This window comes from Triplophysa dalaica, chromosome 4 (genome assembly GCF_015846415.1).
Source record: "Triplophysa dalaica isolate WHDGS20190420 chromosome 4, ASM1584641v1, whole genome shotgun sequence".
Classification (NCBI taxonomy): Eukaryota; Metazoa; Chordata; class Actinopteri; order Cypriniformes; family Nemacheilidae; genus Triplophysa; species Triplophysa dalaica.
The window spans coordinates 12,833,543-12,847,878 of record NC_079545.1 but is presented as its reverse complement, the minus strand read 5'-3'; the positions used below and the strand labels follow the sequence as shown (position 1 = coordinate 12,847,878).

General features: G+C 36.3%; 1 protein-coding gene and 1 pseudogene across 1 annotated transcript in view; both read left to right on the top strand.

Moving 5' to 3' along the window:
• The window catches only part of htr7c (5-hydroxytryptamine (serotonin) receptor 7c), a 32,426-nt gene extending 25,012 nt beyond the window's left edge, over positions 1–7,414 (top strand). Inside the window, 2 exon segments of the mRNA XM_056746586.1 lie at positions 6,248–6,945; positions 6,948–7,414. Of these exon segments, the coding sequence (XP_056602564.1) occupies positions 6,248–6,945; positions 6,948–6,988 (739 nt within the window). The 3' untranslated portion in view covers positions 6,989–7,414.
• Positions 7,415–9,522: 2,108 nt separating this feature from the next.
• LOC130420234 (U2 spliceosomal RNA) lies at positions 9,523–9,643 on the top strand (annotated as a pseudogene).
• Positions 9,644–14,336: the final 4,693 nt, after the last annotated feature.

The following is a 14,336-nucleotide window of genomic DNA, read 5'->3' as shown; positions in this document are numbered from 1 at the left end:
TAATACAGCTAAGGTTCAATAGCAACCAGTGCATCGCACGACGTTAGAGGCCAAACGTTCAATATTTTACTATTTTTTAACAATAGAAATGTTAACAGGTAGTATCCATTGATGCAAACTACAAAACGCAGTTTTAAATGGAAAAAAAATAATTTATGTGATTCATGTAATGTACACATACGTCATTATTTCTGGTTTTATTTCAGAAGGGCAACTGTTACATTTCAAGGTAAGATTGAAATTTCAATGATTACATCTTAAGAGAAATAAGTCATAATTTTATAATGTTTTTAACTAAACTGAGACAACCTCAATCACGTATGCTTTAGACCAGCGATTCCCAAACTTTTTCATTCCAAGACCAATCTAGACAGGTAAATCTATCTTGAGACCCACCAAAATATTTTCTATGTAAATAAAAACATCGTAAATAGAGTAGTTTTTATTTCTCTAAATAGAATAAATCTCATGGTAAAATATTACAAAATATTGTCTTTTAACAGCCAAGACCCACCTTATGCCACTGTGCGACCCACAAGGGGGTCCCGACCCACAGTTTGAAAACCCCTGCTTTAGACAATGTGACCTTTGGCGGGCGCAGCTCTTGTCCTGTCTCTACTCAAAATTTAAAGGGAGTTTTTACATAAAATTAATGAAAGTGGTGAAATTGTTATCACAATACTTCTAATGCAAGGTTTTTGTATTTTTTATACAACTTTTTGCCATCCTATGCTCTCCCAAGTTCCTCCACAAAATAATTATTTGGTTCAAAATGTTGTGATACGTATGTTGATCAAACGTTGATGTTGATCAAACTGACTCATAACACCCATGAATTAAACGGCTTTAATGCACACCTTCCAGCCAATCAGAATCGAGTATTCCAACAGATCATGGTATAATTCTTTTTATTTTAGATTTTTATATAAAGATATCTACATTATGCTGTCTTGGTCTCTATAAAGGTTGCTTGTGGTTGACAGCACACTTCAGCCACTGTGAGTAAAGGTGTTGTTCCATCTCCCATTTGTCAAATCAGTATCTTATTTGCAGGTCCGTATATTATCTGACATCCTGCTCAGTTGCTTTCTTGACCTGAATTACCAAAAAGTAAAGACCTTGGGTTTTTTTTGCAGAAAGTGTCTTACTCTAGGTCCTAATTTGATACGTAAAATTAGATTTGATACGTTAAAGATACAGAAGCACATCTTAAATTGATTTAGGATTCCTATCTTATCTGTTCTAAGGACATCTTAATTCACTCCATCAAGTCTGATAATCTTCTCTCAGGTCTGTTTCCACGCAACCAACTATGTGCGAGCTGCTGCTGTGATGTAATATTCCATTAAAACACACTTATCGTGCTTTCTATTTTAATGCGGCAGAAAATGAAGTTTTAATACGCTATGTGGAATCATATTTTGTTTGAGTCTGCAACTATTTGTATTGTTGAGCCACATTAAGTTACATTTACATTTAAGCATTTGTCAGACGCTTCTTAAAGAACATCTAAAAGCAAAAATAATTTATTTTAATACATTAAATATCCGTTTTTAGAATATGAAAAGAAATGCATTACATACAATCTCCACACAGAAAATGAACCTTATCGCAGATACAGTTACAGTTATGTTCAGTAGATAAAAAGTGACAGAAATACCACAAAGATGGGGTTTCAGTTGAAAAACTGAGAGGAGAGAGAGAACTTAAAATGAAAGAGAGAGAGAGAATTTCTGATCAACTTAAAGGTAAAACAAGGGATGAATGTCTTTCTATCGTTCTTTGACCCTGTCACTTCTCATCAGTTCAATTAAAGGCAACTCTTTGTGAACTACCCTGCCATGTTTCTTTGTCCATTAACCCTTCTCTATGGTACACTCTTAAATATAAAGGTGCTTCACAATGCCACTGAAGAACCTTTTTTATGTCAAAATTATTCCATAAAGAACTTTTTACATCTAAACAACATTCTTCAGATTATAAAAAGGTATGATAGAGATGGTTAAAGAACCTTTGACTGAGTGGTTCTTTGTGGCCCAAAAAAAGGTTCTTATGGGATCACTGTGCTAAACGCTTTTGTTTTTTTAAGAGTGTAGCATGGACACTAGATTTTTATTCTCCATGGACTATACGGTGTGAGACAAATGTAATGTGGATGTTAAAATAACGAAAGGTGCTAAGAATTAAAATGGAAAACTGCATTCTTGTTTCTTGTTTACATCTTCTAAAGGCAATTTTATTTACAAATATTTCACTGTCTCATCCTGGATACATAAACATAAATTATACTTTTAACAAAAGGCCTTAACAATTTTGAGAAAACATTCAAACAGACATCATTTCACCGTGCTGATGCAACCTAGTAGAAGGAAAATAACCTCTTTATTAAACCTGCCTGCACGTACTTCTAAGAGCACAGAAGAGCTCCAAAACCGTGAGAGAATAGCAGCCGAACAGAGAAAAGGGAATCTCAAAGGAGTGAATCTTGGTTTTGGAATTTTCAGGAAGGTTACAAAAGTTTATAACCTCAATAACATCCACATCTGTAGCATCACATGAGACAACATAAACCTTTTTTTTTAACATTGCTATTTTTAGTATATTATTCCTCTTGTGACATCCAACGGTTACTCTATCTGACTGACTTTTAATAGCTTCTGAAAAGTCACCTCAAAAAGGCAATTTAAAACACTCCACTTCGAGAGTAGAAAAAGGGTGCTTTGTGTTTAATGGAAGACACGTGATGATTTTTCTTGCAAGAAGAAATCCTACATTTCTTCATACGTGAATGTTGTTATATAACCCCTCACATCTCAGAATCAGGCTGTGCACAGAACATTTGAGGGGCATGTGCTGAAACTGAAAAAGGGCATCCCCCCTCCTTTAATGGTCACATCTTATTGATAAATTAAATCCAATAAAATAATAGTCTCGAAAGCTTTAGATTTATTTACTATTAATAACAGGTATAACAGGTAAAACATATACATAAATTGAATGAAGTTCTCAAACACTTTAGTCTTTCCTGCTAATTTCTAAATTAAATACAGAAGAATAGTCATTACAGCTACAATACACTTTCATTTCTTTTTTTCTTAAGATTAACATTAGCGACAGCAGGTTTAAGAATGCTGCCCTTTTAAGAACTGACGCTTTGCGCAGATCTGATGCGTTCTTTGTGTTTACGAAAATACTAATCAAAATGTGCTTTAAGACATATTCTTGTGTTTTTTATTCAATCTCGAAAGAGAACGTAATACTGGTGTGTTGTTGGACACGTTCCGACAGAGATTCAGTGACGCAGGCTTTAGCCCGTGTACACACCAGACAGGACCACTGTAGTGTTGCGCCGCATAACACAGCTAAACTTTGTTTACATGTCAACATCCACCAGGAAGGAGTTGTGAAGGAGAATGAGCGGGAAAGCGATTTACTGCCCTTATGAGAAGGCAATACAAGATGTCACTCGTTTGCTGTCATCAATTAAAAAAGACATTTCTTTGATATATTTTACCTAGATAACGAGGATCAGTCAGTTGCTTTGTGTCAAACTCCAATGCAATTAACCTTACAGGGTTCTTGACCAGAGAATTTGTGCAAATGTGCATTTTGTCCATCATCATTGAAATGGCAACATCACGGTTACAATGTTGTTGTAGCTATGAGTGTTGTTTTCCTGTTGTAAAAGACATTTGGCCAAAATATAATTTATAAAAGATGAAATGCTACAGTGTGAAAATGCTATTAAGTGCAGGCAAATGCTAGCCCACTCTCTCTTAAAACTGTTAAACTACACATGAAAACGCATGTTGGAAGTAAAATGGCCGTAACTTATGAATTCTTTGGAATACAGACTTACGGTTGTTCTCGTTAAAAAAAAAGAAAAGTAGCTGATGCTACAAAAAATCAAACACACACACACAAAAAACAATCAAAGGTATGTTGGGTTTATTGTAAAAAATAAATAAAAGAAGTTAGTTTTTCTTTGATTAAAAAATACATTAAGAAAATACGGGTCGCAAAAGGATAACAAAAAATTTAGCACACTCTTAACAATTAAAGGTATGTTGGGTTTATTGTAAAAAATAAATAAAAGAAGTTTGTTTTTCTTTGATTAAAAAATACATTAAGAAAATACAGGTCGCAAAAGGATAACAAAAAATTTAGCACACTCTTTAAAAAGAAGAATAAATTACTCCCCCTACATAAATTATTTAAAAAACACCAAAAAAATCTGTATTCTAGAGTCTTAGACCTTTCCAATGATATATAGTTTGTCATGATGCGATAGGAAATTGCATGCACAATATAGACGCAAACCTAGGTGTCCCGTATACGGAACGGGTGACAGTTAACAGTTTAAAGTGTACTGAAGAAGCGTTCTTCTGCATAATGCAGGTTTCTTCCCTCGTGGAGGTGGCTATTTTGAGGTCACATGACCAGCAGATGCTCTAAAGTGTCTCATAAGATTTTTTTAAATAAGAAAAATATAAATATTTTATTAATATAAAACATATTCGAAGAGTTTCATTATAGAATTAATAACTTCATTATTTACTTGACCCCACGACCTCCAGAGTGCTCTGAGAGTCATAAAGCAAAAAGCTGGACTACTAAACCCCTTAAAGGAGCCATTCTTATTCAGTTTTTGAGGCTTTGATTATGTTTTTTGGATGTTTAATCCAAAACTGAATAATTTCTGAATAATCATGGTCTTCCGTTTATTTTAATATACTGTATAAGCTACATAAACAATTATTTACTCCCCTATGACAGTATCACAGCGCAGACATAATAAAACACGGTTACATAATGATCCAATGAACCTGTGAGTAAAACTTCTGATATTGTATATTTTACATTATTCAAATATTTTTGATAATTTCAGAAGCACTGGCATTGTCTGAACAGAAGGTTAGATGCGAGTCTAACAAAAGGAATTGGGTGATGTCTTTCCAGCGCAACCCGCTGCCATTACTGTAACGTTTATTTTATCGATATAATGCAGAACCACCCCAGACAGACAAAAAGAATACAACGAGACAGAGATCATCATCATTGGATTTATTATATGCAGTTCAGTAGTTAAAAGCAGAAAGTACCTGTCTCAGGTTGTGGTCCTGTAAACATTACAAAAACATTAGTACTAGCCCCCTCTTAGCTGAGAGGTGTTATTCAATTAAGATATTTACATTTAGTCATTTAGCAGATGCTTTTATCCAAAGCGACTTACAGGTGGGGTAAGCAATGGATGCAATTGGGACAGCATAAGTACAAAAGCATAAGTGCATTAAAAAAAAAAGAAGACGTCTCATATAACCTTTCAGACGTTTTTTAAAGATGGCTACAGAATCTGCAGAATCTGCAAAACCCAGATGTTAACTTTAAACGGCTTATTGGTCGGTTCCCCTCTCAGTGCACTTTGGCTTTTAGCAAAAAACAGCAACAATGGCCTCAACTTCACTTCATCAGTTAAACACAAGGGAATTGATCGACGTGTAACGGAGTTCTGCTAGTGCATGTGCAAATGTCTATCTCTGTGAGAGATCGACATTTATTTTCCTGCTATGGTGAGGGAAATGACACTGGACAGAAAAATGTAGATGTATTTTTTTATATTTACTAATTTACTGTATGCATGTATGTGTATTTTTGTACGTTTATAAATACAAAAGTAATATTCACAGTTACCAGACATGTTACTAGCAAGAAACAAAACTGCACAGGGATTAAAATTAGATCGCAATGGAAAGCACGTCTTTGCAATAAGTGTCTACTGGGACCTGGGGTCAGACGATGATGGCAATAAGAAGTCTTAATCAAACCTTCAAGTGCTGTAATCTTCTGCTCTTTACACATGCTTATAACTTTCGATTAGGCGACAACAGATGCGACGACGGCTTCAAGGTCAATTTCCAAATTATAATTGATCTTTTTTCACATTCTCTTCAAAATCCGCACTCATCTCATCAACTCGACTCAAGTGGGTGCTGATTGGCTCAGGCAAGAATTTTTTTGAGACAGATGCAATTTGCACCACCACACCCTTACTGTGCCATGGCGTGCCCCTGATGTTTGCCTAATTTCTCATTTCGTTCTCAATTGCCTCTCAATCGCCTTTCAAAGTACTACCCACTGTCCTATCGTGTGGGAGAATATAAGATAAGGTATTTGCGGTGCTGTTTTGTAGTTGCTGACACAGAAATGACACAAACTTCATCAAAATGTTTTTTCGTTTCGATTGCAGGTATCTTGGCATCACCCGCCCTTTGACCTACCCGGCTCGCCAAAACGGCCAGCTAATGGCGAAAATGATCTTCGGGGTGTGGCTCGTGTCGGCCTCCATTACTCTGCCGCCGTTTTGCGGGTGGGCGAAGAACGTCAACACCGCTGGCGTCTGTTTGATCAGCCAAGACTTTGGCTACACCATCTACTCCACTGCCGTGGCCTTCTATATCCCCATGATCGTAATGCTCTTCATGTACTACAAGATCTTCAAGGCCGCCAGAAAGAGCGGCGCCAAGCATCGTTTCACCGACTTCTCCCGCCGCGAGCGCCTGGAGACGGTGGCCAGCGAAGCGCTAAGGATGCAAGGGCTCAAACCTCAACCCGGCGTCGCCGAGGAGTGTGCCGCTCTTTCCCGACTGCTAAGCCGTGAGCGACAGAACATCTCCATCTTTAAGCGGGAGCAAAAGGCAGCCACGACCCTGGGCGTGATAGTCGGGGTGTTTGGAATTTGTTGGTTGCCGTTTTTCATTCTGTCTACAGCGAGACCGTTCATATGTGGGGTGAAGTGTAGCTGCATACCCATTTGGCTGGAGAGGACGCTGCTGTGGTTCGGCTACACCAACTCGCTGATGAATCCCTTCATTTATGCTTTCTTTAACCGGGACCTCCGCTCCACATACAGAGACCTGCTCCGTTGCCGATATAGAAACATAAACCGCGTCTGTCGGCTGTAGGGGTTCATGAGGCATTGAAGGTTTAAGAGACAAAGTACAGATAAAAGATAAGGTTTAGCCCAAATGTGCTTACATCAGATGACATATAATTCAGATGGGACTGAATCACTGTCATCAACCAAGACTTAAAAGCCAGGTGAATGGACAACAATGTGCAGCATTATGATTTATAATCATTTTAATGGATAGCAGGAATTATGGGATACATAGAAAAAAAATAACAAGACACGGGGTCTCATATTTCTTCAGAACAGGGATATTTCAGTTCCATTAAAGCATTTTTGGTCCGTAGATGTTCGAGCACTGTTGTTTTTCAGATGAGAAAGTATACCATATTAGACCTAGTTTAACTGTAGATTACAAACACTAACATTTTTTAGCTTACAGTTTAAATTTGACAATAACAGTAAAATAAATGACAACAAAGCTTACGAAGCTTAAACTATCCTAAGCTGGTTTTCTGGTTATAAAGTAAAGTAGGCCTACTGTAGTTTGGTCACTTTCAAATTCAGAGTTTGCTCTTTTTTAGCTCAGGAGATTAGACGGAGTTCTCAGTTGTGTTTCATCTAAGTATCAGTTTAACCTAAGATGTTTCTCCTAAAATTTCAATAGAAAATTGAAATAGAAGATCGAAGAGACATTTGTTATAGATTTGTATAATTAATTTGGATTGTATATGAACAATAATGAGAATTTTGGTCAATTTCAAGTTCATAATGAAATTTTCAATAATATTGTTTTTTGATTGCAGACTTGGCAAAACTGAGTTTGGAATCATTTTTTTGTCAGGAAAAACATCTGAGACGCAGGAGAACGAACGAAAAGGATCCATTTATTCTTCATTTATCCTCGTCGATGTCTGGGAATATAAATTAAATCAGTATGAAAACAAATTTTATCTGCGATCTAAATAACATAAACAAATGTTATGTGGCCCAAACTTAACTTCCGGTTCATAGACGTATAGAGAATCAATATCTGTTGAGTCGTTTAATTTATTTTATTACAATTAATATACAATATACAATTTAATATTTATATAAATGTATATTGTTATGAATTAAATATAAAATAAACTATGTTACCAGCCACTAGATAGACCAACAAGCAAACACAGGTGCGTGTGTCTGATAAAACCATATATACAGCAGGGCAGATCAAACTTGAAAACCAGCTTTGCTTAGTTTTTCAATAAGGAAACACTTTAAAAAAAAAAATTGTACATTTATTTTAAATTTAAGTATATTGTATTAATATTAATTCATACAAAAACACTAGCTGAACATTTCTGCTTTCTAAATTCAAGGCAGTCTGCTCATTTTTTGCTGTCATGGAGGCGTGATGATACATCCTACTATCGTCCTGGCCGTTATTTTCTCGGGCCTGTTAATTTTCTCATCATTAGAATAGACTGCAACATGGAAAAGAGTGAAAATCTTCACACATCTTAAATCCTGCCCTCTTCCTTTAGCCCGTCATTGCTAGAGAGCTGCATTCCACATCAGTTCGCTTTTGCCACAGTCCTAAAGAAATATGCAGCCACTTTATGGTAAATCAGATGTTCTGTACATATCGGGTACACCCAAGTCTTCAGAGGAGAGAAAATAAGGGCTTGTGGTTAGTTGTCACTATGAGGCTCGACTTGTATTGGAAATCCATCAGTGTGTGTGTGTGTATATACGTGTGTGTGTGTGTGTGTGTGTGTGAGTGGGAAACTCTGCTCCGAGACACTGAGAGACAGAGCACTCACCTTGCTTTTACGATGACTCAGTCCATCTATTTTAGGAACGTTAAGAACATAGCTGCCTATCTGTCTTTGATTGAACATCTAAACTCAGCAAGCCTTTGTGCATAACCTGTGAACCGTCGTTGTCAGTTGTGCATCCTCTTTTCGACCCGATGTGGCAATTTAAAAAGACATTGAATGTCTTTAAGTGTCTCTTGAGCCATGAATGATGAAACCCATTGTAACTGGAAGGACCGAATTGCTTGAAACCTCAAGCGATAATGATGGACTCTCCTGGAAAAGATAAATTATTGACAAAACAACTCAAAACGGTTGTTTACACTGGAAGTCCTGAAGGGCTGGAGTTGTTTTTAATGTACAGTTCTATATGTATGTTGCCAAATATTTGTGAGAAGCTTACAAAACATTTCTTGTCACAGAAGTTAACCTTCAACAAGAGGATGGGTATAACCTTTTCCCACAAGGCCAAATGTAAGTGTTTGGTGTAACCGCTGATGGTAAACAACACCAAGCAAGAGTATAAGAAAGTTTGAATTAAATGATAAAATCGAAGTTTGTTTGTACATGTTTAATGCAGAGATGATATACAGAAACAACAGATCGCTGGATTTAACATTATTCACATACAAATTTCTGGAAATTGGCCAAAAGACCCAACTTTTTGATAGTGTTTTTGCCAATAGCAGAAAAATAATTATATTATGATAAAACACATTTTCTGCCTGTGATAATAATTTCCCTTACAAAAAATAAGTAAACTTCAACCTTATTATTTTATGTTGTATGCTTTATGCTTTATGTAGTAAGTATAGTGTCACTTCTCTGCCTTTTGGCTAAGATCAAGTGTAGTACTTGTTCTACTATCAATGTTCTAGTACTATAATTGTAAGTGTACTATATTAATACTACTTGGGACTAAATTGGCCCACTTTTAAATAAATAAAAATCTTGTTTTAAGGTATACATTATGTGTAAAAGTAGGAAGCTTTAAGTACACAACTAGTTTACAACAGTATGTTAAGTAAGGGATAATGTACATGCATCCTGTACATTACATGGCTACTTTCCACATGAGAAAAAAAAATATTCGCAAATTTTTACCGAATGTAGACCTTACAAGAGGAAAAGCAGTTTACTTTGAGTTTTAAGGTAAGAAACGACATTCAAGGAACAGGCAATTCGGTTGAATCATTTGTAAATATAATGTTATACATGTTATGAAAAGACACATTTATATGTAATTTGTCAAAAAAACCTGTCAAAATGATTTGCTGCATCCGGGTTACTGTGTGTTTTTCAGTTTTGAGAGGTTGTTATGTGGGAATAACGAATCTGCAAATGTCGCGACTGGCCAATCAGAATCAAGCAGTCCTACGAGCCGTGTAATGAAAAGTATATTATAAGCTACTTAATCAAAAGTTAACAACCATGTATACTTAACTACTGTATACTTTAAAGGGATAGTTCACCCAAAATTAAATTTTGCTGTTTATTTACTCACCCCAGGCCATCCGTGAAGTTGGTCACATTTTGACTTGAGTAGAACAATAAAGAAGATTTTTTGGTAAATCAGCTGCCCTCTGGGCTTCACATATTGGGGGTATATGGGGTCCACCTGTCCAAGAGTTTCCAAAGCACGTAATTCCAAAAAAGCGGCAGTTTCTCAACACTCCCTTTCTATAGGTGGCACTAAAGGCAGCAGAAGATGGTATGTCATCGGCCCCAAAATACTACAAGAAGTAGATCGCGATCGGGACGTGTGCCAAGGCTGTACAGTAAGGCTAATATTATAAAAAATGACGTTCAGCTTTATGAAAATATAGAGCGATTCGCTTCACAAGATGTCAACATGTCGCCAGGAGAAGCTTTTTTGGAATTATGTGCTTTAGGAACTCTTAGAGAGGTTGAACCCATATACTACCATGATATGAAAACAGAGGGTTGCAGATTTTCCCAAAAATCTTCTTTGTTGTTCTCCTCAAGTCAAATTGTCATATATGTCACGGATGGCCTGGGGGCCACCTGGGGTGGGAAAATAAACAGCCAATTAGAATTTTTGGATGAACCATCCCTTTAAGTAAATCTTGATAAACAGTACAAGTATAGGCCAACTTTTCTGTCAGTAAATGTCAAGTATACGCAAGTGGTTCTGAAAGTATGCTACCTTATTTTTAGTTTAAAAGAAGTACACTAACAGCACACTTGAATAAACATCTTTTTTTTAAGGGTTGTCATTGCGCATCTGTGACAAACAGCAAAGGCTTTCATGTAATTCAGAGCATCATATATGAAATTTATTTAGCACTTAATAAGTGTTCAATTTGGACCCTGGATGTTCAACTAACAACCTTTGTATATGGTCAGCATCTGCAGAAATGCTCACGACATGTTAGTCAAACTTAAATCCTATATGTCATCAAAGCAATTTGGTTGAAATGTTGAAAAACTGCAAAGAAATAATAATAAGGGACAGTGGGAACACAGCCAGACAGGATGAATAATAATATGGCATTAAACGCAAAGCGAGAAGACAAAAGCCATGTGAATCATGCAGCAGATCATAACACAGCAGGCCCTACAAACTATATACGGTGTTATATATAGTGCAGATGTATTCAAGGGCATTCAGTTTGATAACTCGGAAAAGCGTAGGAGAAAATGAATGAATGATACATGATTGATGTGTTGCGGTGTAAGACATGTCATTATCGGTTAAAGCGCTGGTGTTTAGGGTTACATGAGCCATGTGCAGTCACTTGGAAATAAGTGTTTTTTAACCTGCTGGTCAGTGTTTTTATGCTGCTGTATCCTACAGCGTTTTAAGGAAGGAGTTTGAGCAGAGGAACAAGAAATAACGTTTTCCTCCACTCTGTTTAATTTCAAGGGATAGTTCGCCCAAAATTAAGAATTTGGTCATCATTTATTCACCATCTTGTCTTTTATAACCTGTATATGACTCTTTCTTCAGTGGCACACATAAGAAGATATTTTGAGAAATGTCTCAGTGGTTTTGTGTCCATAGACTGGAAGTCCATTGGGGCAAATGTTCTTTGCTTACCAATTTTTTTAACATCTTGTTTTTTGTTCTGCTGCGGATTAATCAACTTTGCCAGCAGAGCGTAACAGATCGGTAAGGTTCTTTTTTTTAAACTATGAGGTTTAACAATTAGCTAACTATAGCTAACTTATTGAACTGACTTTGACGAGGTGTCTCGACGCAGCGCAACAAAGTCAATAAATCATAATATAAACAAGGTTTTTGTTGCATCCAGCGGGGACATAATTACGGAATATAATGACTTATATTGACTTTTTTCGTGTAGCATCACGCTGCAGGGGAGAACAGCCAGAGGATACGAGTCTGAATCCAGAAAACAGCCTTTGTGCACAACCAGGTGTTAATGTGCTGCACACTTGGATTTTGGAGGTGTGCTGTTTTGGAACAGTGTTGTAAATAAAACGTAACCACTGATTTCTAATCGTGTCTTCACAACATGGCGGCAGCAACAGCTACAATAATACAGCGGGAATAGATACGCCTTCTTTCTTTGCGTATACATTTTGGGCGGTATTCTTCAAAGATCGCTTATCACAGGCAGTTACCATATTAATCTTGAGTAATGTCTTCGAAGAGTATTTAGTTTGATCAAATTTATGATCAAACTATTTACGTTACTAGTAACTTCCAGGAACTATTGAGAGCCTCCATGAACCATTCCATTCTCTCTCTGAATGGCTCTGGCCTTGCTGTGCTTTTCCGGGACAATGGCTAATAAAAGGAATAGGATCCCTTTGAGGACACAGAGATCCAGATTATAAAAAGACTTTCCGAAACAAGTTGGAAGGCTGGGGGAGTGTATCAAGTACAGAAATACTACGTCATACGGCCAACTCGTTTTTGAACAAGTTGACCATGTTACATATGAGAAGCCAGCACGTTTAACAGTGTAAAGAAGTCAGAATGCATGACATAGCATGATACCCGATCTTTAAATAAAACATTTCTTTAAATTGAACGTGTCTAATATATGTATGAACAACTTGTAACACAGCAAAGATACAGGAAAACACGAAATCGCACCATATGACTCCTGGAAATGAATTTGTGTCTGCCAAAAGGTTTATCTGTTATCAGTTTTTACTGATGTCACATTAATATCGACCATATTTAATTTCCTAAGTCTATGGAAGTCAGTGAATTTCCGCCTACAAAGTTTTCTTGTTTTATCCTCATTTTTTGGACATGTTACCGCATTGAATCATGATAACATCTTTTAAGGATCTGTATTGTCTTTCTTGTTCACATTAAGGCACCATTTTGTACACATCTGTAAAATTACAAAATTATTTATTCACCTGTGGAAGTGTTACCAAATCTAATGATGAAGACGTTTTCCTGCAGAACAGAGGTGAGCAGAAAGCATAACTGTTATTTAGAATCCGTCAAACAAAATCAGCTTTTCTTCAGTTTTCACATTGAAAAAAATGCTTAAGACATCTGTCATGAGATTTACAGTTGGATGCTTTCCAATTCGGTCGCACTTCTAATAAAGAAAACAAATGTGATGAAAGCTGGATCTGGTCCAGACAGGTCTGGAATGCATTTTGATCTAATTTCTTAGTCCATTTGGGAAAGACAACTCAAGCATGCTTTCTACTACACGTGTCCTTTAGATTAGATCTGGGTTGCAGGGCTCTAAATAATTGACAGTAGAAGACAAAAATTACTATATTTGGGCAAAATCGACTTTAAATATGTATTTAGCCCAGTTAGGTAAACGTAACACAGAGAAATATTCATTATTTCATAAGTCATTACATCCTTTTTGTTTTCTTTATTTTTTAGCCTAAGAACAAGAGGGAATTATATTAGGAAACAATTCTGCTTTCCATACAAGGAAAACAGATGGTGATTTAAACTTCCCATCTCCAAAAAGGACAATATCGTAGTTTCTGTAGTATCTTAAAAGTACAGTAATATGATTTTTTTTCTTCTTATAAGTATTCTCGAGCTATGTGATGACTTTCCTTGGGGAACGGAGTATAATTTTAAATCAGTGTTCTTATGATAACTGTGATAAATGTCCCTTCGTCCATTCAGCTCTTAAATCTCATTTACAGGTTTTTGCAAACCTGCCACATCTATCACATTACGGGTGAGAACAAATGCAATCGACCATAGCATGACATGCACTGGTTTCAATTTAACGCAAACATGAATTACATTTAAGAGCTCCAGTTATATTTTTGGCAATGGACGTTTTTGAGCTTTGCGCTGTATAGATCATATTCTGCTTTTTTGTATAAGCAAACATGCTGATTTATATAGTATATGAAAATAGCATGGGAATAAAATTATTGGAAATGACTGTAAAAACCAACGGAATTATTGGTTGGTCATGAAAATAAAATATCTGCCGCCCACCTGAGAAAAAGCTTATGTCTGGCATCACACATTATGCTGATTGTGTGGTAGGCGGCATGTGTCAACATCAAGCTCACATCAAGTTTTAAAGTCCACTGAAAAACATATATTTGAAGGTTTAGACATACAAAGTTAAGAAACACTATGTCACATCTGATATGGTGCTCAAAAGCAATATTGACAGATTTAGACTGACGATGCC